At 32.1% G+C, this 25794-nt stretch overlaps 2 protein-coding genes and 1 long non-coding RNA gene across 4 annotated transcripts in view; 1 reads left to right on the top strand and 2 right to left on the bottom strand.

Moving 5' to 3' along the window:
• The window catches only part of LOC125858234 (proteinase inhibitor type-2-like), a 219950-nt gene that overhangs the window by 100453 nt on the left and 93703 nt on the right, over window positions 1–25794 (top strand). The window lies entirely within an intron of this gene.
• Window positions 4040–7005, bottom strand: LOC125858236 (uncharacterized). Its single transcript, XR_007445723.1, has 2 exons — window positions 6501–7005; window positions 4040–4315 (listed from the first exon to the last, which is right to left on the bottom strand). It is a non-coding gene; the product is annotated as an uncharacterized LOC125858236 (long non-coding RNA).
• Window positions 13236–14022, bottom strand: LOC125858220 (aspartic protease inhibitor 1-like). Its single transcript, XM_049537936.1, has one exon. The coding sequence runs from the start codon at window positions 14020–14022 to the stop codon at window positions 13390–13392; it is 633 nt and encodes a 210-aa protein (XP_049393893.1). The 3' UTR covers window positions 13236–13389.

Here is a 25794-nt window from a genome sequence, read left to right as displayed (position 1 = left end):
GCTTGGGGCCAGCGATGGTCTCCGAGTGCCGGCCACATCCAGGGTATAGGCTCGGGGTGTGACAAAAATCTAATTGAAATATACTAAAATATTACTTCTAAGTAGTTGCAAAGGTCTCTTTACCACTTTCTTTACCTTGCCTTGTACCACCCCAACCTTCATCACCCGACATAAAAAAATTCTATGATAACTAACATGTACAAATAATGAAGTTCTCTAGATTATTGTCCTCGCCAATTATTTACTTCTATCGTAAATCTTCTCACAAAAGATTCCCTGCAATAGGACCAATACCACAAAAAAGAATCTGATCAATATCCATGCAATTAGTTTGTGAAGGACTGCAACCAAAGAGACCTATTGCTTTGTCAAAAAAAAGTAGCAAATTTAAGCACAATACCTCTATAGGAGATATGACATTCCTAAATGGATCCAATGGTGCATTTTTCCCATAAAGCAGATAGTTGTCATAAGTAAGTGACTTTGCAGAATCTGGTGCCTGAGGAAAATCTCTAGAAGCCACTTCTGATACTTCAACACTCTTGAAACCGCCAATAAGGTTGGCTACAGGAGATGAAGTAGGAAGTTCATCCTAGCTTAAGTCATCAAAATGACATGCTTCTCTTGTATTGCAAGTGTCCTGAAGTAAGTTCAAACTAGTATTTTCCTTTTCTAAGCAATTTAAAGACAAGTTGTCATCAAATCAGCTGGAGAAATCTTCTGAGCTCTATTTTTTGGTAAGTTCACAGTCAACCTCTTGATATGTTCCTATTTCCGATCAACATCTTTAGTTGAGACATTTTCAGAAAGCTGAAAAATGGAATATTACTAAACAATCAAATAAAGTTCCAGTAGGTCATGAATAACCATTCAACACAAGAAATAATAGCAGCACTCCAGCAGAAGTTGATCACATATGTCACTGTCAAAATGGTTTACCAGTAACACTAAAATTGTTAAATCTCCAAAAATTTCAACAAAATCATGCCATCGTTCACTAATACGGTAACCCTATGATTACATATTGCTAGCAAAACACAATTACACTGAGTATGTATATGCTCATTAGATGATCTCAAATATTGCATCAGTTTAGAATAAAAGTTTGTAAACAAACAGTTTAGACTTCAGGATACTCATTTCTAGCCTAGTCAGACAAGATTTACCAAATACCTATAAATACAAGTCACTCGGCTCCGCAGAACAGTCAAATCTGAAAAAATGGACTAAGAGAAAGATATTGTAATAAGGCAATGACTAATACATTTTCAATCTTTAACTACGAATAATGAAACCTAATGAAGTAATGATTCAGAAAGATGAGAGAGAGGTAAAGAGAGGCAACATGTTAACAGACGATAACTCGAGAAAAGAGGCATCAAGTAGCCACATAGTGCAACACCCTACATATATTAGCATTAGACCACAAGTAGAGAGTGACACAACAAATAAAGTAGAGTAGAAGAATAACAAAGTTATAGATTATGGGAAGAGACAAGCACCAGGAATCATCATAAATCGTAGGTTCACCCCACCCCCCCACACTTTTATTTAATTTTCACAAGGACAGGACATGTATATTAAATTACCCTAACATTTTTTACCAAACTTCATTACTCCCGTCCTAATTTGATATCAAAAAGTATGACAAAATGCAGGCATGTAAGTTCTTAGAGTTAAAGTTGCATGACGTGGTTCAGATTCACCAACTTTAAGTTACACCTAATCAAGGAAGTAGTTAAATCTATGTAGTATCAACCAAAATGGTAGAGTACCAAAAATCTATATCCCATTCACTTCCGTAACTTTGTGAAGCCTTGTTAGCTAGTTTGGTTTACAAGTTATCCATTAGTCAATTTCTCTGTCCTCCGTACAATATTACCATTTCATCCTCTTCCCCTAAAATCGTAATCTACTCAAAGCCAGGTTTCATTTCTCTTTCTCTCTGACTCCACCGTTTTAGGTCAGAAAAATAATATTTTTCTTTGCCTCACAGTAAATGAGTCACATAAATAGTGCCCCGCCTTTTGTTAACATTGTCCAACAAATGTAAAAGTTGCAAACTACAGAGAAGTGGCTAAAGATATCTTAAGGGTTCATGTTTGAGAGTATTACTGATATGAGGCTGGGTAAACTCTCAACCTTATTCAAACTCAAAACATTACTTGAATATTTTAATTCATTAACAATAAATGGGAAAAGTATACGTGGTCTGCATTAGACATTGAGACAGAGGTGAGGGTGTGAGATGATAAACATCATAAGATGTTCATCTCTGTCCAGGAAACCCATGCGATGTCTCCCTTGTTTTATGTACTTTCACCGTACACAAGCAAATAAAAACATATCCTTCTAAACTAACTAAAATTCATATTGAACACAAGAATATAGAATCTGATGAATTCGTATCATAAGCAAGGCAAACAGAAAGTACAATTCTGGTTCAAAACATAATGATGCCCTTAAAACTGGTGATGCTAATGAAATTGACAAGCTACAGATAGATGTCTTGTCAGATATTACATGGATTCTGTAGGCGGAGCATATGCTTTAAATATGAATGTTTATCAATCATTGCAAAGTAATGAAAATGGAAAACTAGAGGATGAGAAGAAAAATGTGAATCTAGTTGTGGAAGAGAACACTTAGGGATTGCATGGAACCGTGTATGTTGACGAGCAAGAGGAGAAGAAACAATTGGAGACACAAACGTCTAAGGAAGTTCCATCACTCACAGGAAAGAAGCAGAGAAAATAACTGCAGGAACGGGAAAGACAACAACAGGAAAAGAAAAGGCAAAAGAGGACGTCTCTTTGGATTCTGGAAATGATGCCTAGGGAGTTGCAGCAAATAGCACGAAGTACGTATCTTCAGATCGCAGGCAACAAAAATGACTTGAGCAACATCAACAACAAGAAGATGACCAAATGTAACAGAAACAATGAGAAGAACATACTCAAGGGGTAACGAGTAAAGATCAAAACAAACATGACAAAGCACCTCTAGTAAAAGATGTTAAGATTCAAAATGATCACAAGGCTTCCGTAAGCTTAATAATAATGTACCTATTCTGAACAATAAAAATCACAAGCCAAGATTGACAAATGAATAAAAACTAGATACAGAGGATTTAAGAGCATATATAGATTGACAAATGAATAATAAAACTAACTCTAAAGTCTTTGGGATGAAATTTTAAACTCAACCTTCAAGCAAATGCAAAAATAATCATACAATATCATTAAACATTAATGGTTATCAATTGAGTAACTGTTGCAAGGCCAATCAACGTTTCAAGGCAGCAACTTAACATGAGGACAAGCTAACAACTGGACATATATTTGAAGAAAACTACTTCAAAAGAAAGATCTTATTTTGACAATTTGAAAGGACTAATACTAGCTACAAATAGAGAGAATTAACAACTCTTTAAGAATCATATAGCATAATAACACTTTTATAGGGCAATAAAATGCTCAAGATATGAATCATATTTAAAACGAGTGGCAATCAACTAAATGGTGAGCTACTGCATCTCAACTAGAAATAACATTATCCACTTTTAGCAGAAAATAGGCTAAAGTATGAATAAAAGAAGGCAGAAAAATAAACAAAACAGCTTTGACAATCTTTCAACCATTCAGTTTTAAGATAAAGAATGACAACAACAAGCGTCGTACTTAATGGAGAATTCGAATCAATAACATTTTGAGTAATCTAATTGATATTTTCACGAATCAGATGCATCAAAATATATTATTTACAATGGCAGGATCGAATGTAAGAAATAACACTATGATAGGCAATTGAACTTTATGAAAATCAGATAAAACAACATCAAAACGAACTAGATAGGCTTAAGAAGATTCATCATTTATGCTTAAAAGAGCTAAGAATGTTGTCACGCCCCGAGTCTACACCCTAGGCGGGACTGACACTCGAGAACCATTGTTGGCCCCAAGAGAATCCTTGGCCTGGCTTACTTAACTCAACGGAAGACTTAACTCATCACATAAACATTTATGAAGAAACTAGAATGTCATAAAGTAACATTCAATTGGCCATTTAGGCAAACTTAAGTCTTTAACATAAGAATGAAGAGTAAAGACAACTGAAAAAAACCAACTGACTGTCTGTCTATGAAGCCTCTAAAACAACTGAAATGGATGTTGGGACAAACCCCACAACATCCTAATGGATTAAACTAGAAAGCAATGAAAATAGATCCTCCGGAATGCAAGGAGGCTCACCGACTGACTCTGAACTGCTCACTGGATCAACGGTGCGTTGAAATGCCGATCCTAGTTACCTGTGTCTGTATCATAAAACGATGCAAGTCAACTAGCATCAGTACATTGAATGTACGAGTATGCAAGTTGGAATGCTAAAACAACATAGGCTTGAAAGGGAATCTGAAAGAAACTGAAGAACTTACCTGGCTCAACTCAACTCAACATAACTGAACTCATTTCAATATAAAGCAATTTAAGACAAGTGCAATTTAAAGAAAAGTTGTTTAAAAACATGTTGTCAACTCTGTTGTATGCAAAGATACATAAAACTCTGAGATGTATGTAAAAATACAATAAACTGATGTATATAAAAATACAATAAACTTCTGTAGGAGTTTCTCTAACCGACAACCATCACATAAGAGCTATAGTGATGATACATCGATCTACCTCACGCTGTCAGCGCATCCTATACCCGGCCAAAGGTATATGACCTGAACTACTAAGTGAATCTACTAGTCTATTGTGGAAAGGGTTCATCTAAAAAGTATGACCATTTTCTACCCATGGTGGCTACATGGTTTATGGAGGCTGTGAGTTATCTGAATTCTCCCTCATATCGGTGCTCAATACTATTCCTAAAAATATACTAGCTCATTATGTTTTAAAAACATACTTCTTTCTGTGATTTGAGATTAGTGCTCAAAAACTTAGCTCAAAGGCTATCTTGGAAATCTCAGTTTTCTCTACTTGTTTCATTTAGAAAGCTATTACTCTTTTGTGAAACCTAGCCCGAATGCTCTCTTTGGAAATCTCAGTTTCCGTTCTTATTTAAGATGTGAAAACATCTTTAAATCTCTTTGGAATACATAATCCCCATATACTTCTTTGAAGAAAAGAACTTCAACTTTACTCTTTATTGAACTCGAAACTTAAGTCTTAAACAAAGTTAAAACATTTGTGAAAGACTTTTGAAAACTATAAAAACTTATCTTAACTTGACTCTTGACTTTGACCTTAATTGTTTTTGACTTGATTTTTAACTGATCCTTGAATTGAATTATGGATTCAAGAACTATGATTTGTGATTGGAAAGATCTCATGATGTTTAGGAATGATTCTAGATAACTAAACATGAGAAAAAACTGAAAATCAAAATACAAAGGTGGGTCCGCGACGCGGAGGCATAATTTAATTTTGGTTTCGAAAATATATTTTGAGGCAGAACACCTCGTGTCAGCTCCGCGACGCGAAGCTGAAATGTTCAAATCTGGGCACTAGGCGCGCGGCCACCCCTTAATTTTGTTCGACGAAATTTCTTCTTCGTTTTCCAACCCCAATTCAGCCAAACTCGGTTCTTTTTCTCAAATTACTTTTAGATACAGATACCCATCAAATGTACCTAAGAACCTAACTCGAAACGATTCTATAATGCAACGTAATGAACTCAAAAACTTCTCAATTCATCCCAATTCAAGAACAACATTCAAATTCAAGAATTCATGTCAAGAACATCAACTTTCAATCTCTTTTAGGACGAATTTCGCTGAACTAAACATGTTTGGCGCATGGGTGAATGAACCCAACGCTATGAGAGACTCACATACCTTGTAGGGTCAATTCCTCGGCGAATCTGCAACCAAAATCGATCGTTCTTGGCGAGTCTTGTTTTTCCTCTTCTCCTTTCTCTTGCGTTCTTTCTCCAAAAGTCCTAACTCTATTTCTCAAAAGTGTAAACTGAACTAACTCAGTTTTGACCCCAATTATTTTATTAAAAACGGATTTAATTAATTGGGTAAGGAAAAGACCAAACCACCCTTCAACAATCTGGATTGGGCATTTCCTTATTCGAACAACCCAACTTTCAAAGGGTATAACTCACTCATACAAATTCGGAATCGCGCAAACTTAGCGGCGTTGGAAAGATCATTCCAAGAGCTTTCCAACCACATCTGGAAATACACCTAACTCATCATGAGCTAGGAGTTATGGTCGTTTGAAGTTGACCAAACACTCACTTTAACTTGCTTAAATTTTTCCAAATTTCCTTATACTTTCCAAAAATAACTATTTATAGATAATAAACTTCTTTCTAGTTCTTTCTAGTTGCGAGATATTACCGATGCGATCAGTGAACAGTGAACAGAAAAAACTATTTCTAGCTAATCAATACAGCCATATTCTAATGTATGAAGACTAAAACACAACTAAAAAACACATAAACATAAAAACAACTAGGAATTGAACAAAGCTAAGAAACAAATTTACCTTTCAGTGAACTAAAACCACAAGTTGAGAAGCCGATTCCACCACCAACTTCGACTTGAAATAACCGCAAAAACAACCAGGTTTCAGCCATTAAAACAAGAAATCTAAACCGTGAATGAACAGTAAGAGGGACGGGTTTATATCAGACAGTTTCTGGGTCAATTTGAGGGGGAAACGACGTGGGAATTGGAAACTTTTCAAAAATCCCTGAGTACCAACTGGATGGGTACGAAATCGTACTAATCCAGTCGATTTGAATTGAGTTTAAATCGAGCAAACGAGAGAATCACACCTGGACGATTTTTCAAAAGGTTCGAGGTGTCCTCAACCTCGTGCGAAGCATGCTGATTGTACGAATTTGAGGGAGAAAAGGGAAAAAGTGAGGGAGAGAGGCAACAACGTGAGAAAGGTGAGGGTTCGTGCTGCGTTTCAGTTGGTTGAGTTGTGCTGTCGGTTGCTGTGTGAGCTTCTGTGCGTATGTTTTGGGCGTGAAGAAAAGAGTAGGGGTCTGGGCTGAAGTGGAGTTGGGCTGCTGTGGAATAAATTTGGGTTGAAAATTTTGTCCAATTGTTTAATGAATTGAAAGCTAAATGGGACCTTTTGACTCTTAAAGTGGGGAATGCAAGAAATTAGGTATCTAATCAATTATTAAGTTTCTTAATTTCAACAATACAAAATAATCATTTTGACATAAAAGTTTAATTATTTTGAAATAAGAATACTAATTATGTGGTATAATTGATTTTTGAGGAAATAAAAATGCATACTTGGTCAAAACACTATTTTAATTTTGTAAAATGATTTTTCTCAAATCCTTATTAAAAGTAATAAATATATTTTATAGGAAAAATGACAAAAAAATGTCCTTGAAAATGATTTTGAAAGTATTTTTTATTTTCAAAAATAATTATCTCAAATTGTTTAAAATTGAAGAAGCTTGAAAATTAATTAATTTGCAAATGGCCAAATTGGGTGTCAACATTGATCTTCTATTATATCGTGCCTCCATATAAAAAATAGAAATAATTGGAGAAATAGTATCAACTTTGTATTACAATCGGCTATAACTTCAATATGGTATTACCGAATATCGTACCAAATCTAAGTTTAATTTACCGATTACTGAATTATCGAACAAAAATTAAAATATTTGATATTTGGTAGCGACTTTTAATTATCAATTGCCAAATCCAAAATTCGAGAATCCCAAATTGAATACCGATTACCCACCCCTCATTCAACATCCTATTTTTTCCAAATTATTGTAGTTGAATTTATGAAGTTGGAGTTGTGTTTGGTTATATGTTTTACAATATGTTCTTTAATCATAATATTTTTCATATATCTTTTAAATATTTTGAACTATCAACTATTGTGACCTTTTGCACTTTTTATGTAATTTTTAAATATGTATATTTTAAATTTTAAAAATAGTCAAATTGAATGATTTCGCTAAATTTTAGAAATTAGTGGTATAAATCATATCTAGGATAAGTACATTGCAAACTCTAATTTTTTTTGTGAAATATATGGCCAAACACAAGTTCAACTTTTAGAAAAATAATTAATAATAGGAAAATATAGAAGGTAAATGTCATAAACTTTGAAATTTAACGAAAAAACATAGAATCAAATAGTCAAAACTATAAATAAATCCAAAATAACAAAATTATCCTCGAACTCAAATTTTATTTCCAGGAAGCATGCACATTGACAGAGACTACGAGTTTATTCCTTTTTCTTATATAGTAATTTCGTTATCAATACATGTACAATGTTAGATTTACTCATTTTGTTTTTATGATTATTAATTATTGAATATTTTTTAAGATTAATATGTATTATATCAAGTTATGAATTTTTTCGTAGCAAATGGTTAAACTATTTAACTACAAAACTTAAATCGTCACTAATTAAACATTGTCTATTTTGTGACAAAAATATTTTGTCATTAAGTCATAAATTGATTAGAGACAATAAAATGATTGTGTCTAATTGCTTATATTATTAGTGACAAAAACTGAAGTCACAATTAAATATAATTTTTTGTGGCTAAAGCTTACAATATTTAACTACAAACTCTAATTTGTCACTATTGCAACAACTTATTTTTCATGACGAAAAATTTTCGTGTCTAAAATTTTATATAATTTAAGACAAATAATAGTTTGTAACAAAATTGGATGCAGTATTAGCGATAAAACAATGTGTCATTGATAACTTAAAATTCGTCTCTAATGGTACTTAATTAATGGCGCCAAATTATTTTTTGGTGGGAAACTTTAGTGGACAAAATTTTACTACGAAATTATATATTTCGTCACTATATGTTGCTCATGTATTTAAACACGAAATGTAATTTTTGTCACAAAAAATGAATAATTAGTGACGATTTTTTTATCGTACTTAATAATTTCGTAGCTAAATATCGCATTTGTTGTAGTGAAAAGTATTCAAGGTGGATCAAAATGCCAGGTATTAGTCTTCTTGGCTCTTCTTTGAAAGGTGGGAAAATACAATTTATTCATCCAAAAAAGACCTTTAGTCACTTCTAGAAAATCCACTTCTTGCAAAAAAATCTTTGGGTCTTGAATTTGAGTGGCATATTTTTCTTGATTAATCTTTGTCCTGAAGCTTGTTGATACAAATTCAATTGTTTCATAAGAATCTTAATCGAGCACTTATTGCCAGCAGTAAACAAAACAAAACAACCAAATGAAGACCATCATTATTTATAGTTGAGAAGGTCTTCCTAGCAATGAATAGGAAGATAATGGGGTAGTAAATTAAATAGTAAAAATGGCCTTAAGAATTATATAGGTTACAAGGTATAATGGAGGAAAGAATATTGGAAAAGTAATGGCAAAGGCCACCAACGGCTAAGAGCTGCTGACAACAAATGAAATTGCAACATAACAAACAATAACTCCAGTCTCCAAATGGAGTAAAGCAGCAAAGAAGTGCCACCAACGGTCAATGTCAGAAACGTCAAGTAATGGGCAATTAAACCTCAAACCATTGATTCCAAAATACAATTAAAATGCCATGCACTAACATTCTGATAGGAATAGCTGCAAGAGGAATGGGAAATATATATGCACCTTAACCATTATTTAATAATATTAAAATGTTCCCAAACCAACATAAACTAATTCAGAGTGTATGACTCTAAAATCTACAATCATGCACATATATAATGACACTACAACTTGCATTCCTTACAATATTTAGACAAATAATTATACTGTTTCACTTTCACTGTCCTTATTTCTCCAATAATTTCATCTTTTATATTCATTCTAACATGATCGGGTAAGTTTTCCATCAAGTCCACCGAAACATTCACTTTTGCACAACTAAGTCGAATCATATTGATTGTTGTAATGTCAAGATGTAGAGGAGTGTCAACTGATTATGCCGATGAGAAAATAGATTCCTTCACATAGCATGTGAGTAAAAGATTTGGAAATGGAGTCCAAGCCATCACTTTTGTTGTCTCTTCCTCTATTTTGAATTTTGAATGATAAATCAATGGTCTCATTTGATATGAATCTGCCATCGTCAACAGATTGGCAAAGATAGGGTTTACATGAGAGAGGAAATATAATTAGTTCTTCAAATCAAGCTTTCAATTTTATGTGTGTACTTTTACATAAACCTCTAGATAGAATTGACATATTTTATTTAATAAACTAATAGCATGTTAACTTGGCCAAGTTTCTGAAATCACCATATCTTGAAAGGTATTTTTGGTAAGAAATAGTATGCTTTTAGCTAGTAAATTTTAAAAGTAGTTTTAAGTAGCAATTAGTATTTGACCAATTTTGTTAAAAGTGTTTTAAGTGTAAAAAATTTATTTAATTATTTTTAATTATAAAAAGATGATTTTTTTTTGTAGAATAGACTTAAACGGGGAAAAAATGGTTACATAAATTTATACTCCATTTGTTTCAATTTATATGATTCATTTTTTTTAGTTAATCTAAAAAAGAAATATTTTCTTATTTAATAATATTTAATGACACTATCAATATTTATCTATATAGATCCCACTTATTTGCCAAACACTATTTTGGTACTCCCATTAATACAATACAAATGACTTGTTAGGATGTGACATCCTTAGAAAATATATAAGATTCGTATATTTTTCAATATAAAATAATGTCAATAATTCATTTATATTGAGTTAGAGGGAGTAACCCCTAATATGTAATTTTCTTTCTTTGTTCCACGTAGGAGAATAGTCATAAAACATGATTTTTACGTGCTATAGATAAAGTTTTAACAATAAAATACTTAACGCAAGAAAATACACAAAACATGATTTGCGTTAATTGATAGGATAAAGACAGGAAATGGGACTTACTAAATCAATTAACAAAAGTAGATGATGACTCTTTCTTTGAGTAATTTCCTTGGATAGTCACCCATGTTTGGAAAATTATCTTGGAATATCAATTATGTTTGTTTTAGGACCACAATATCACCCAACTTTACCTTTTTTCTTCAAAATATACTTACACAAAAAAAATATTATCTCTCTCCTAATAGGATGCCATGTCACATTATTCCTTTTTCATTATTAATTTTAAAAAATAAATTTAGGCAACCCATATTACCTAGTAAAAAAAAATTACATAGCCCAAAAATTTCTACCCTAGTTCTAGGGGGATTAGGCGGCAAATCCAAATATGAGCTCCTCCGATTCTTCAAGAAAATATGTGGCTTCCTTCGATTTTTCAAGCGAGATAATGTTTTTATATGGGCACTAATGGGCAATGACACCTTTTTATTGAGTCCGGAGCCAAAAGTGCAACTTTTTTTCTTTAAAAAACAACAACGGCACATTAAAAAAATATTTAACCAAAAGGGCAAAATCGCTCTTGACGGAGCGATTTTGTTCTGACAAAAATTGACGCCGCTTCGCTAAAAGAAATAAAAATCGCTGCCGATTTTCTCAAAAAAATATTTTTTCTTTAAAATCGCTGCTATAACAGCGTTTTTATATATATAAAAAAAATTAAAAGCAAAATCGCTGCTATAGCAGCGATTTTGTTTAAGAAATTAAAAAAAAAAGTTTTGAAGTTAAATCGCTGCTATAGCAGCGATTTTGTTTAAGAAATTATTTTTAAAAAAAAAAATCCTACCCTTGCAGAGAATTTGATAAAAATTAAAAAAAAATTAAAACTGAAGCCAGTGATTTTCATAAAAAGCTTTTTTTTTAAAAAAATCTTTACCCTTTTAGCAATTTAAATGAAAATTAAAAAAAAATTAAAACTGAAAATCGCTACTTCGGTAGCGATTTTTTCTTTAAAAAACTTGTTTTTTTTTAAATGGCTACCGCCGGAAATTTATGTAATTTAAAACTTGTTCTTTATGTGTTTTTTTTAATTCCTTAACAAAAATCGCTGCTATAGCAGCGATTTCACTTTTAATTTTTTTTTTGAGAAATGCAGCGATTTTTATTTCTTTTAACGGAACGGCGTCAATTTTTTTCAGAAGAAAATCGATCTGTCAGGAAGGATTTTTCCCTTTTGGTTATTTTTTTTTTTAATGTGCCCCTTTTGTTTTTTAAAGGAAAAAAATGACCCTTTTAGCTTCGGACTACCTTTTTGTTGATATTTTAATTCATTAGAGTAATAAGGTAATCATATTGTCAAACTACAAAGGATATAATATTTTTAAAGAATTTTAAAAAATGTTAATAATAAAAAAGGAATAATGTGACATGGCATCCTATTAGGAGAGAGTTAATATTTTTTTTGTGTCAAATATATTTTGAGGAAAAGAGGTAAAGTTGGGTGATATTGTGGTCCTAAAACAAACATAAGTGATATTACTAAATAATTTTCCAAACATGGGTGACTAACTATCCAGGGAAATTACTCCTCTTTCTTTTGATCACATAAAATTAATAAAATGTTTTTATTTCTTCATATTTTATTTGTAATTGGAGTTTATTTTTCCTACATTAATTTTTTTTTTTTCCAAACAATCTTATTGTGTATGCTGAAACATACAAGGGTTATTTGGTAGAGTATATTAAAAAAAAATAATGCATGCATTAGCGTTGTGGTACTAGTACCTTGTTTGATATTCTTCTCCAACCTATGTATAACTAATGCTTGCATTCAAGCATTCAAGTTCAAGAACGATCGGAATCAAGACCTTCAGATTCAAGAATAAGCTTGAAGCCCTTGAATTCAAGTAGAAGTCAAGATCAAGATAAAGTTCAAGTACATTGAAGATTCAACAACAAGCTTTAAAGCCCTTGAATCCAAGATTAAGTTTAAGACAAATTCTAGAACAAGCTTTAAAGCCCTTGAATGTAAGATCAAGTTTAAGACAAATTCAAGATCAAGCTCAAGAGCTCTTGAATTATATCTGAAAATGTGAATTCATATAATGTTATTATCTGTAAACAAATTCAACTACTGCTAAATTATCCAAGTGACTTATTTGCACAAATTCTTAACTGAAATTGTTCTTTTAAGTATGGAATGTTGATCATTCTGTCCTTGAATAAGAATCTAATGACAACTGCTTATTTAATCTCTTAAGATTAAGTAACTACTTATCCTTAATAATAATATCACCCATTTTTATCCTATTTAGAAAATTTAGTTTTAACCCACTCCGCCCTACACTCGTATATGCCTAAACCTGCCCCGTTCCTCATATGTGATATTATTTCATTATTAGGTATAAGCAAACGCTCTAGATAGTAAACGATAAGGAAAGACAATTTATTAAGAAAGCCATGCCAAAATATAGATATATATACCTTAGCAGGTGTTTATTTATTTTATAACATAACATATATAGTAGCTAGCCAGCAGGCTAAAACATAGTATAGTCTAGCTGCTGCAGGCATTAATATTTGTTACTAGACTTCCTTGAAGTAGACATCAAGAGGATTTTCGTTGACAAGAGCCAAACGCCATTTTCCATTTTGGGGAACTACACCCACTTTTGCACAGAACTGATCCTCAGGGCAACGTAGACAAATAATAGGAGTAAATGGGCAATACAATAAGTTGTAACCAAATTTTGATGATTTAACAATCTTGAAATAGCTGCCATCTGCTTGCACTGTGGTTAGATATGCATTTATATTACCGACTTTCCAAATTGTATATCCATCACACCGTCTCAATGTTACAATTCTGAATTGTATGCTGAGTAGTTGATCTTCAAAGATATTTGTAGATAAAGGAATGAATCTAACGGGTGTACCGCTAGGTCCAACATCGGAATTGTAACGGAATACGCCATATGGACAAGGGCCATCTGAATTTGGGGACTTTCCTCGGTACACATCACCACCTAACGCACCCGAAAAAGGGGAAGTAATGAGATAACTCGAATTAGGATTGAGTTCTTTACCATTTGTGTCAAATACCGGCTTAGGTACAGGAGATTCACTGGGTAGGTTGATGGGATTTTGGGAAGTGAAAGTTGATGAAAACACCAAAATGGGAAACAAACAAAAACATAAGAAAAATAAACACTTCATCATATTGATTTTATTTTTGTATTCCTATTTGCTTGCTTGTGACTCTTCTATACTAATCATGCCTTCTATTTATAGAGTGATAACACACTCATATTCCTTGCCATGTTTTAAACATGTAGTGGTCCGAGTACCTACTCATTCAATTATAATAAATCTTTACCAAAAAATATTTATTTTCTCTGTGGCAATTCCAGAATTCAAATAAGTATATTTTTTATCGCAAACTTTTTCATAAATATTGAATTACGTATTAATTATTGTGACTTAAATGTACTTTTTATATGGTGTTGAAATATGTATATTTTATTTTTTAAAATAAAATAAAATTTCATGTCTAAATTTACTGTCAAAGTTAAATTATTTGACTCAAAAAATCCGACAAACTGTTCCTCAGATTGGACCCAATGAAATATGTTTTCTTTTATCAATAAAATCCGTCAAGTCACAGAGTTTACCTACCAAGTTATTATAGCTAGAAGAAAAGAGATAAAAATAAATAAAATACAGCAATAATTACATAAATCTCCCTTTTAAGTTGATTTCTTTCAACTTACCTCCTTTTCTTTCAAAAAAATTATCTTAAAGATAAATAATTTTACCTCTCAAACTTTACCAAACAATTTATAAGGCTCGATTTGAATCATATATTTTTTGTGGATGGCAAATATCCGAAAATTAATTAAAATATTTTTTTAAAAAAACAATCCTTCATTTCTTGGTGCATGCAGCAACTCCCAAGCCGTTGGTGGCTTAAGTGTCCCTTTATTTTCATTCTTTATTCCTTCATTATACCTTGTAACATATGTAACTCCTAAAGCTATTATCTTCACTATTTAGTACATAATTATCTTCCTATTTATTCCTAGGAAGACTTCTTCTACTATAAATAGTGGTGGTCTTCATTTGTTTTACATATAAGAAAATATAGAGTGCACAAAGTTTGTTAAAAAAAAAGAGAGTTCTTATTAGTTGAAGGTAAGTGTTCTTTTTGTGGAGCTTTGGACTCAACTCTTGTCCAGAGTTGTTGAGTTATATATTGTGATTAGACTGTTGTATCCTGGAGGGGACAAGTCAAGAAGGACTACTGCTGGACCGCTGAAAACATTTACTGCAGTGGGCTTGAATCTCCTTAAAGAGAGCGAGATATTCGTGCCTCAGCTTGAAGAGATTTATTTCTTCATTTTTATTTTCAATTGTAATTTTGTTATTTTGTAATTTTTCACCAACAATTTTAAGGAGATTCAGAATGACTACAATTGAAAAAATTGCAGATGTCAAGATAGGAGTCCTTAACAAGCCATTTCGGTTCAATGGTAACCATTTCAAAAGATGGAAAGGTAAAGTACTTTACTACTTAAGTCTTCTCAATATTTCTTATGTGTTAACTGAGAAGAATCCTAATAAAGTTGATGAAACCTCCATGGATGATGATGAACTTATTTCTCATCACGAGAAAGTGGAAAAGTACGATGGTGAAGAGGCAAAGGGCCAAGATGCACTTTTACAAAAAGAAGAGAGCAACATCACAACGGAGGTAAATTTAATTACTTCAAATAATGCTACTCTTGAAACTCACAAAAATACTTCTTTCAAGCCTAAGAAGAAAAAATTTAAGAAAAATAATAATAGACCTCCTAAGAAAAATAATGGTGAAAATAACCAAGCACAAAATCAACAAGTTCAAGATAAGGGACCGTGCTTTGTTTGTGGCAAGAGTGGGCATATTGCTCGATTTTGCAGATTTCGAAAACGTGGTCCTAATCGGAAAATGTTACCGAAGAACCTTTTGTGGCGGTGATTACCAACATAAACATGGTTGAAAGTGTTGATGGATGGTGGGCTAATTCTGGTGCAAACCGTCATTTCTATTATGACATAGATTGGTTTAAAAAATATACTCAATTTTTAGGAGCCCAAAACCATTATGCTTGGTGATTCTCACAAAACTCAAGTGCTTGAAACGGGAGATGTCGAATTGTACTCCTTTCATGAGAAAAAATTTGATGTCTAGTTTTCTTATTAATAAAGCAGGCTTTAAACAAATTATTGAATCTGATCAATATGTAATTGTGAAGAAGGATAATTTTGTGGGAAAGGGGTATGCTTGTGATGGGATGTTTAAATTGAATGTTGAAATGAATAAAGTTTCTACTTCTGTTTATATGCTTTCTTCTACCAATTTTTGGCATGCTCGTTTGTGTCATAGTAATGATCGTTATGTTGGAATCATGAGTAGTTTAGGATTAATCCCAATGGTTAAAAAGAATTTTGAAAAGTGTGACGCTTGTAGTAAAGCCAAAATCACTAAAAGGCCTCATTTCCATGTTGAAAGAAAAACTGATTTGTTAGAATTAGTTCATACTAATATTTGTGAACTTGGTGGAATTTTAACTCATGGAGGTAATAGATATTTTATCACTTTCGTTGATGATTTTTCTAAGTTTACATATGTTTACTTGATGAAAAATAAAAGTGATGTTTTTGAAAATTTTAAAACTTATCTCCATGAGGTTGAAAATCAGTTTGGAAGAAAAATAAAAAGAATTAGAAGTGATAGAGGCCGTGAATATGAGTCAAATGAGTTTAATTCTTTTGTTAGATCATTGTGAATAATTCATGAAACTACTCTTCCTTACTCTCCTTCATCTAATGGAGTAGCGGAAAGGAAAAATAGAACTTTGATTGAATTGACTAATGCCATGCTTATTGAGTCACATGCACCTTTAATTTTTTGGGGTGAAGCTATTTTAACAGTTTGTTATGTGTTGAATCGTGTGCGTCATAAAAAGTCAAAATTGACACCTTTTGAATTGTGGAAAGGTTACAAGCCAAGTTTGAAATATCTAAGAGTTTGGGGTTGTCTAGACTTTGTGAGGCTAATGGATCCAAAGATTACAAAATTGGGTAAGAAAGTTACTACTAGTACTTTTCTTGGTTATGCTTCAAATAGTACAACCTATAGAGTTTTTAATCTTGAAGATAATATTGTGATAGAATCGGGTGATGCTATTTTTCATGAAAATAAGATTCCTTTTGATTCTAAAAATAGTGGGGTTCTTTGTCACTACCTAGTTCTTCTACTTCTACTTTAAAAAATAAAGAAATTGGTGATTTTGAGTTAAGAAGAAGTAAAAGAACTAGAGTATAGAAAAAGAGTTTGGTCCTGATTTTTATGTGTTTAATGTTAGAGATGACCCTCTCACTTTGAAAGAAGCATTATCTTTACATGATTATATATTTTGGAAAGAGGTTGTAAATTATGAAATGGAATCACTAGCTAATTTCTAATAAAACTTAGAAGTTAGTTGATTTACCATCGGGTTGTAAAACTATTGGTTGCAAATGGGTCATAAGAAAAAAGTTGAAACCGGATGGATCTATTGATAAATACAAGGCTAGGCTAGTTGAAAAAGGTTTTAAACAACTAGAACGCCTAGTATTTTTTGATACTTTTTCACCGGTAACAAGAATTACATCCAAAGACTTTTAATTGCTATGGCTGCAATTTTGATTTGCAAATTCATCAAATGGATGTAAAAAACTGTTTTTTTAAATAGAGACCTAAATGAGGAAATTTATATGGATCAACTGAGTCTTTTGTTGAAGCAGGCCAAGAAAGCAAAGTATGTAAACTTACTAAATCCCTATATGGCTTGAAACAGGCACCTAAGTAATGGAATGAAAAGTTTGATTCCTGCATGATTTAAAACAAATGAGTGTGATAAGTGCATATATCATCAATCTTGGAATATAATTCACATGTGATTATTTGCCTATATGTTGATGATTTGTTGATCTTTGGCTCTAACATGAATGTTATTGAGGAAACTAAAAATATTCTTAGAAGCCATTTTGATATGAAAGATCTTAGTGAGGCAAATTTTATTCTTAGAATAAAAATAACAAGAACATGTGATAAAATTTTCCTTGACCAGTCACATTATGTTGAGAAAATTTTGAAAAAAAAATAACTTTCTTGATTGCAAGCATGCTGCTCCTTTTGATTCAAGTGTNATACTTTTTCACCGGTAACAAGAATTACATCCATAAGACTTTTAATTGCTATGGTTGCAATTTTGATTTGCAAATTCATCAAATGGATGTAAAAAACTGTTTTTTTAAATGGAGACCTAAATGAGGAAATTTATATGGATCAACTGAGTCTTTTGTTGAAGCAGGCCAAGAAAGCAAAATATGTAAACTTACTAAATCCCTATATGGCTTGAAACAGGCACCTAAACAATGGAATGAAAAGTTTGATTCCTGCATGATTTAAAACAAATGAGTGTGATAAGTGCATATATCATCAATCTTGGAATATAATTCACATGTGATTATTTGCCTATATGTTGATGATTTGTTGATCTTTGGCTCTAACATGAATGTTATTGATGAAACTAAAAATATTCTTAGAAGCCATTTTGATATGAAAGATCTTAGTGAGGAAAATTTTATTCTTAGAATAAAAATAACAAGAACATGTGATAAAATTTTCCTTGACCAGTCACATTATGTTGAGAAAATTTTGAAAAAAATGTAACTTTCTTAATTGCAAGCATGTTGCTCCTTTTGATTCAAGTGTTCACTTATTTCCTGTTGAAAGTGAAAATGATGTAATAAATCAAAGGGAATATACTAGCATAATCGGAAGTTTGAGATATGTGATTGATTGCACTAGGCCTGATATTGCATATGCAGTAGGAGTACTTGGCAGGTTTACAAACAAGCCAGGTAATGAACATTGACATGCTATAACAAGAGTTATGAGATATTTAATTGGAACAAAAAATTGTGGTTGGTTCTATAAAAAATATCCTGCTGTACTTGAAAGCTTTTGTGATGCAAATTAGAACAAATTATCAGGTGATTCTTGTTCTACCACTGGTTATGTCTTTACTTTATGTGGTGGTGCTATTTGTTGGAGATCAAAAAATCAAACTATAATTGCTAACTCTACCATGGAGGCTGAACTAATTGTTTTAGCTTTAGCTAGTGAGGAAGTGAATTGGTTAAGAGATTTATTGTTTCAAATTCCTTATTTTGAAAAACCAATTCCTCCTATTTTAATTCATTGTGATAGCACTGCTGCGATTGGTAGAGTTCAAAACCGTTATTACAACGGTAAATCTAGACCTATAAGGAAGAAACACAGTAATGTAAGATAGCACTGCTGTGATCTTGGTGCATGCAGCAACTCCCAAGCCGTTGGTGGCTTAAGTGTCCCTTTATTTTCATTCTTTATTCCTCCATTATACGTTGTAATAGATGTAACTTCTAAGGCTATTATCTTCACTATTTAGTACCCCATTATCTTCCTATTTATTCCTAGGAAGACTTCTTCTACTATAAATAGTGGTAGTCTTCATTTGTTTTACGTATAAGAAAATATAGAATGCATAAAGTTTGTTAAAAAAAGAGAGAGTTCTTATTAGTTGAAGGTAGGTGTTCTTTTTGTGGAGCTTTGGACTCAACTCTTGTCCAGAGTTGTTGAGTTATATATTGTGATTAGGTTGTTGTATCCTGGAGGGGACAACTCAAGAAGGACTACTGCTGGAATGGTGAAAACATTTGCTGCAGTGGGCTTGAACCTCCTTAAAGAGAGCGAGATATTCGCGCCTCAGCCTGAAGAGATTTATTTCTTCATTTTTATTTTCAATTGTAATATTGTAATTCTGTTATTTTGTAATTTTTCACTAACATATGGTTTACCAATTTCAAGCACTTGTACTTTAATTTGCACATAAACCTAATAAATGAGGGCAACAAAATTAGATCATAAATCCATGATTCACCTTAGTGCATATATTGATCCCTTCACTTTTTCTTTCCTATTTTTCATACGAAATTTTGTTCACACACCCAACATTATATTTATGTGATTCTATTTTGTTATCAAATATTGTCTTGGTTAAAGTCACCGCATATTGTTGCTAGCGATCAAATAAGTCATAAGGAGGTTTACGTTATCATAATTCGAGAAATACGTCATTAACAATCTTAAAATTATTTAGAAAATCAGAGAAAAACATACTTGTATGCACACTATTTATTAATAGGATATTTTTTTCTTCATATTTTATTTGTGCCTGAAATTTAACTTTCATATATTTAAATTTGTTGCAAACAACATATTGTATATTGATCCCTATGTTGTTGTGGGTTTAACTGCCCTGAACATACTCCTAAGTCCTAATATTGTTAGAAAATAGCATTTGAAAGCACGTGAAATTTATTTTTCATACGTTAAAATTTGTTGCAAACAACATATTATATATTGATCCCTATGGTGTTGCGGGTTAAACTGACCTAAACATACTCCTAAATCCTAATACTTTTAGAAAATAACATTTAAAGCACATTAACTTTGAAATTTACCCTTACGAAAATGGATTTGCAAGCAACAATGCTTGCATTATCCTTAAGAAATTTATCCTTATGATTGTGCTTAATTATTTCTCTTTTTTTTTTTAAAAAAAAACAAACTAATTAAGTATTATTTATAGAATAGTTTAACTAGTTTGTCCTTTATTATGTATATTCTTATTTAATCAATTTTTATATTTATCTATCTTCTATACTACCTTAAAAGCATGAACTCCCTAACTTGAATGTTAAATTACTATAATACCCCCAACTTAAAAGCACTCCCTAACTTGAGTGTTAAATTACTATAATACCCCCAATTTAAAAGCAGACACCTTTTCACATTAGTGGGTGGTAACATTTTCGAAGGTTTGGGACTTTTTCGATGAGTTATGGTTTTTTTGAAGGGTTGTGACTTATCTGATAAAGCACGATAAACACTTTTTCATACCATCCTTTGTTGTTTATAAATAGAGAGGTTTTCTCACACTTTTAAACTACAAATTTTGTAAGTTTTCTATTCGTCTTCTTAAACAAGAAAAGTTGTGAGAGTTGTTCAATTATGCAATTACAATTATTTTTGTGGGTAAACTAGATAGATCAACAAAAAATGATGCCAGAAGGAGAATAGAAATATTTAACCTCAAACTAGATGACTATCTAGATAATTAATATGTTCTCATTTTCATAGTCATAAATATACTTTTGCAGCAACTTCAACTTGACCAGAAGATAAATGATTTTCTATTGCACAAACTACAACTTGGTATTCATGTTGTGCAAAGTCTCAAGTTGTTCAAGAAAAATGATTTGCTAAAAAATTTGTCTGAAGTCCTAACTAGATTTAATAGGTACTCATCAGTTTCCAATTTATTTGTTGTACTTTAATAGAATGTTCTTTTTTTTCTGGGGTTGGGGGCACATCTTTAAGACCACAAAGTTAAAAGACGTTTTTATATATTCTACATATCCTTAAATTAAAAGTATTTTTTGTTTTTTAAAATTTCATATCAAATTAAAATTAGACAAATCTATATTTTTCTTTTTTATCTATTCTACCTTAAAAGAATGAAATGCTTACCTTAAATATTAAATTTTAATAAAACCCCGAACTTAAAACATCAAATTTAGTATATCTTCTATAATTTATATTGTATTAAACTTATTTATTTATATTATATTAAAAACAAGCACCTTTTCACATTGAAGGGTTGTGACATTTTCAAAGGCTTATCACTTTTCCAATAAATTGTGACCTTTTCGAAGGGCTGTGACTTTTTACAGGGTTGCAACTTTTCTGAGGAGTTGTTAATTTTTTGAAGGATTGTGACGTTTTCAAAGAGTTATTATTTTTCCGATGAGTCGTGACCTTTTAGAAGGGTTGTGACTTTTTTTTTATAAGGGACAATAAGCATTCCTTCATACACTACCCATTCTTGGCTATAAAAAGAGGGGTTCTCTCAAATTTTCAAACTACAAATTTATAACTTTTTCATTGTTCTTCCTCTTCTTCATAAAACACCCAATTTACTATATTTTGTATTATATTATATTTATTTATTTATATTATAATATATTATATTTAAAGAAGACATCATTTCACATTGAATGATTACGACTTTTCCAAAGAGTTGTGACTTTTCTGTTGAGTTGTGACCTTTTCAAATGGTGATGACCTTTCCATATATGCAATATATACAGAAGTTGTGCAAATTGATTTCGCAAGATTGAATTCAGGCACACTCCTAGGACACAGAATGAGTTGACCAATGCTCTTGCCACCATCGCATCAATGATTAAACATCCAGATACAAGTTACATTAATCCAGTGGATATAGAGGTAAAAGAGCAGCCTGCCCATTGTTCACATGTTGAAGCAGAACCAGACGGTTTGCCTTGGTATTTTGACATCAAGAAGTACTTGGAAATCAGAATTTATCCTGACAATGCAACGTTCAATTAGAAGAAGTCGATACGCCGTATGACCCTCAATTTCTTTCTAAGTGGGGAAATCCTTTATAGGAGGCCTCCTGATCTAGGCCTTCTCAGATGTGTTGATGCTATTGAAGCTGCGAGACTTCTTGAACAGATACATGCCAGAGTTTGCAGTACTCATATGAATGGACTTACTCTGGCAAGAAAAATCCTTCGAGCCGGTTACTTTTGGATGACTATAGAGCATAATTGTTGCAAGTTTGTGCAGAAATGCTATAAATGTCAAGTGCATGGTGATTTGATTCGAGTGTCACCTCATGAACTTAATGCTATGAGTTCACCTTGACCTTTTGTAGCTTAGGGCATGGATGTCATTGGTCCAATAAAGTCAGCCGCCTCTAACGGACACAAGTTCATTTTGGTTGTCATTGACTACTTCACCAAGTGGGTAGAAGCAGCCTCGTATAAGTCGGTGACCAAGAAAGTAGTAGCTGATTTCGTCCGTAACAATTTGATATGTAGATTTGAAGTACCAGAATCCATCATTACTGATAATGGAGCGAATCTCAACAGTCACTTGATGAGAGAGATATGCGAACAATTCAAGATTACTCACCGGAATTCAACCGCCTATCGTCCCCGAATGAATGGAGCTGTAGAAGTTGCCAACAAGAACATAAAAAAGATTCTGAGGGAAAATGATTGACAATCACAGATGTTGGCATGAGATGTTGCTATATGCTTTATTGGGATACAAAACGACTGTCAGAACGTCAATTGGAGCTACTCCATACTTGTTAGTATATGGAACAGAAGCAGTTATACCTATCGAAGTTGAGATACTTTCATTGAGAATCATCCAAGAAGCTGAATTGAGTGATGCTGATTGGGCGCAAGCGAATTGATCAGTTAACATTGATTGATGAGAAAATAATGGTTGCCATTTGTCATGGCCAATTGTATCGATAGAGGATGATTCGGGCTTTCCATAAGAAAGTAAGAGCCAGGATATTTGAAACTGGTCAGTTAGTTCTCAAACACATTTTCCCTCATCAGGATGAATATAAAGGGAAATTTGCACCAAATTGACAAGGACCCTACATGGTTCGCAAAGTATTATCTGGAGGTGCCTTGGTCCTATCAGAGATGGATGGCACCGAATGTCCGAAACCAATCAACTCAGATGTTGTCAAGATATGTGTGAAGTTTCAGTATGTTTTTCTCTTATTCCTTGTAATCATTTTATTGGCTTGTAATCACTTTGTTTAGAATTTTATCTCTCTTGTAATGAACTACGTCTGACCTGAATTCTCAAGAATGAGATACGTAGGAGGCCTATGTCGGCCTCGGTCACCCCTGTATCCCTATTAGTGTTTCCGTTTGTATTTGAACTACGTGCAACCTGAATTCTCAAGAATGACATATGTAGGCGGCCTATGTTGGCCTCGATCGGTTTTTTTGTAATTTTCCTATTTTTGTTAACCCTCGAGAGGGGAACTATGTTTGACCTGATTCCTACCTCAACGGGATACGTAGGCCCCATAACGGCTCGGCCATATCTCCCGCAAGATTTCTATTTTTCTTCATAATAGAAACCGGGACAGAATTTTTGGGAGGGACTAAAAAATTCTCAAAAAGAGAATTTCTCCTATAAGTCAAGACTGAAAATGCATCGATAATTGCAACTGGGACAAAAAGTTTTGAGGATGACCTCAAAAATTTCGATGGGGTTCATTAGAAGTTTAGTACAACTTTGAATACTTCCCAGCAAGTAATTAGAAAGACCTCGAGGCATCAACTTCAAAGATGTTCATTAAGATTGACGTGACATGACACTTGGCAGTGACCTTTTCCAAATATTACTCCCTCCGTCCCATTTTATGTGGCAACATTTGACTGGGCACGGAGTTTAAGAAATAAATGAAGACTTTGAAATATTTACCAAATTGCCCCTTCAAAAAATAGTGATATTAAAAACCTATCAAGAGGCGGGAGATCAGAGAAATCAACCGAAAATAGCAAGACAAGGAGCAGGCGACCGAAGAGATCGACACAAATTACACTACAAGAAAGTGGAGTTACAATGACATTTTCTAAATGTCGTATTATGATGTTTAAATGTCACAAATTTATTTACTGACATTTATTTTACATTTGGACCAAATGTCGTAATTTTTTGTGTCGGAGATTTTTTCAGCATTTAGGTAATTGTCGACATTTAAGTAAATGTCGAAAAGAATTTGCGACATTTACTTCGCAACATATAAATGATTTTCTATTGCACAAACTACAACTTGGTATTCACGTTGTGCAAAGTCTCAAGTTGTTCAAGAAAAATGATTTGCTAAAAAATGTGTCCGAAGTCCTAACTAGATTTAATAGGTACTCATCAGTTTCCAATTTATTTGTTGTACTTTAATAGAGTGTTCTTTTTTTTTTCTGGGGTTGGGGGCACATCTTTAAGACCACAAAGTTAAAAGACATTTTTATATATTCTACATATCCTTAAATTAAAAGTATTTTTTGTTTTTTAAAATTTCATATCAAATTAAAATTAGACAAATCTATATTTTTCTTTTTTATCTATTCTACCTTAAAAGAATGAAATGCTTACCTTAAATATTAAATTTTAATAAAACCCCGAACTTAAAACATCAAATTTAGTATATCTTCTATAATTTATATTGTATTAAACTTATTTATTTATATTATATTAAAAACAAGCACCTTTTCACATTGAAGGGTTGTGACATTTTCAAAGGCTTATAACTTTTTCAATAAATTGTAACCTTTTTGAAGGGCTGTGACTTTTTATAGGGTTGCAACTTTTCCGAAGAGTTGTTACTTTTTTGAAGGATTGTGACTTTTTCAAAGAGTTATTATTTTTCCGATGAGTTGTGACTTTTTAGAAGGGTTGTGACTTTTTTTTTATAAGGGACAATAAGCATTCCTTTATACACTACCCATTCTTGGCTATAAAAAGAGGGGTTCTCTCAAATTTTCGAACTACAAATTTATAACTTTTTAATTGTTCTTCCTCTTCTTCATAAAACACCCAATTTACTATATTTTGTATTATATTTTATTTATTTATTTATATTATAATATAATATATTATATTTAAAGAAGACATCATTTCACATTGAATGATTACGACTTTTCCAAAGAGTTGTGACTTTTCTGTTGAGTTGTGACCTTTCCAAAGGGTGATGACTTTTATGATAAGAAACCATATACACATGCTCATACCAGCCTTTGTTAAATAAAAATGGAGGGGTTTCCTCACAATTTTAAAGTATGATTTTTTTTATGTTTTCTATTCTTCTCTTCTTAAAAACTCAAGTTTTATTTACAGACGTTGACAATCTGAATGTTCAGTGAAATTTGAAAACTTCCTAACATCATGCTAAATTATATAATACTCCAACTAAAAATATCCAATTTAATAGATGTTCTATATTTTATATCAATATTTAT

The sequence above is a fragment of the Solanum stenotomum genome, chromosome 3, assembly GCF_019186545.1.
Source record: "Solanum stenotomum isolate F172 chromosome 3, ASM1918654v1, whole genome shotgun sequence".
Classification (NCBI taxonomy): Eukaryota; Viridiplantae; Streptophyta; class Magnoliopsida; order Solanales; family Solanaceae; genus Solanum; species Solanum stenotomum.
The sequence above is the reverse complement of the archived record's forward strand: the minus strand, read 5'-3'. Positions and strand labels throughout refer to the sequence as shown.

Coding starts and splice junctions, on each gene's coding strand:
- LOC125858220 (XM_049537936.1), bottom strand. CDS start 14,022: ATGATGAAGTGTTTATTTTTCTTATGTTTTTGTTTGTTTCCCATTTTG.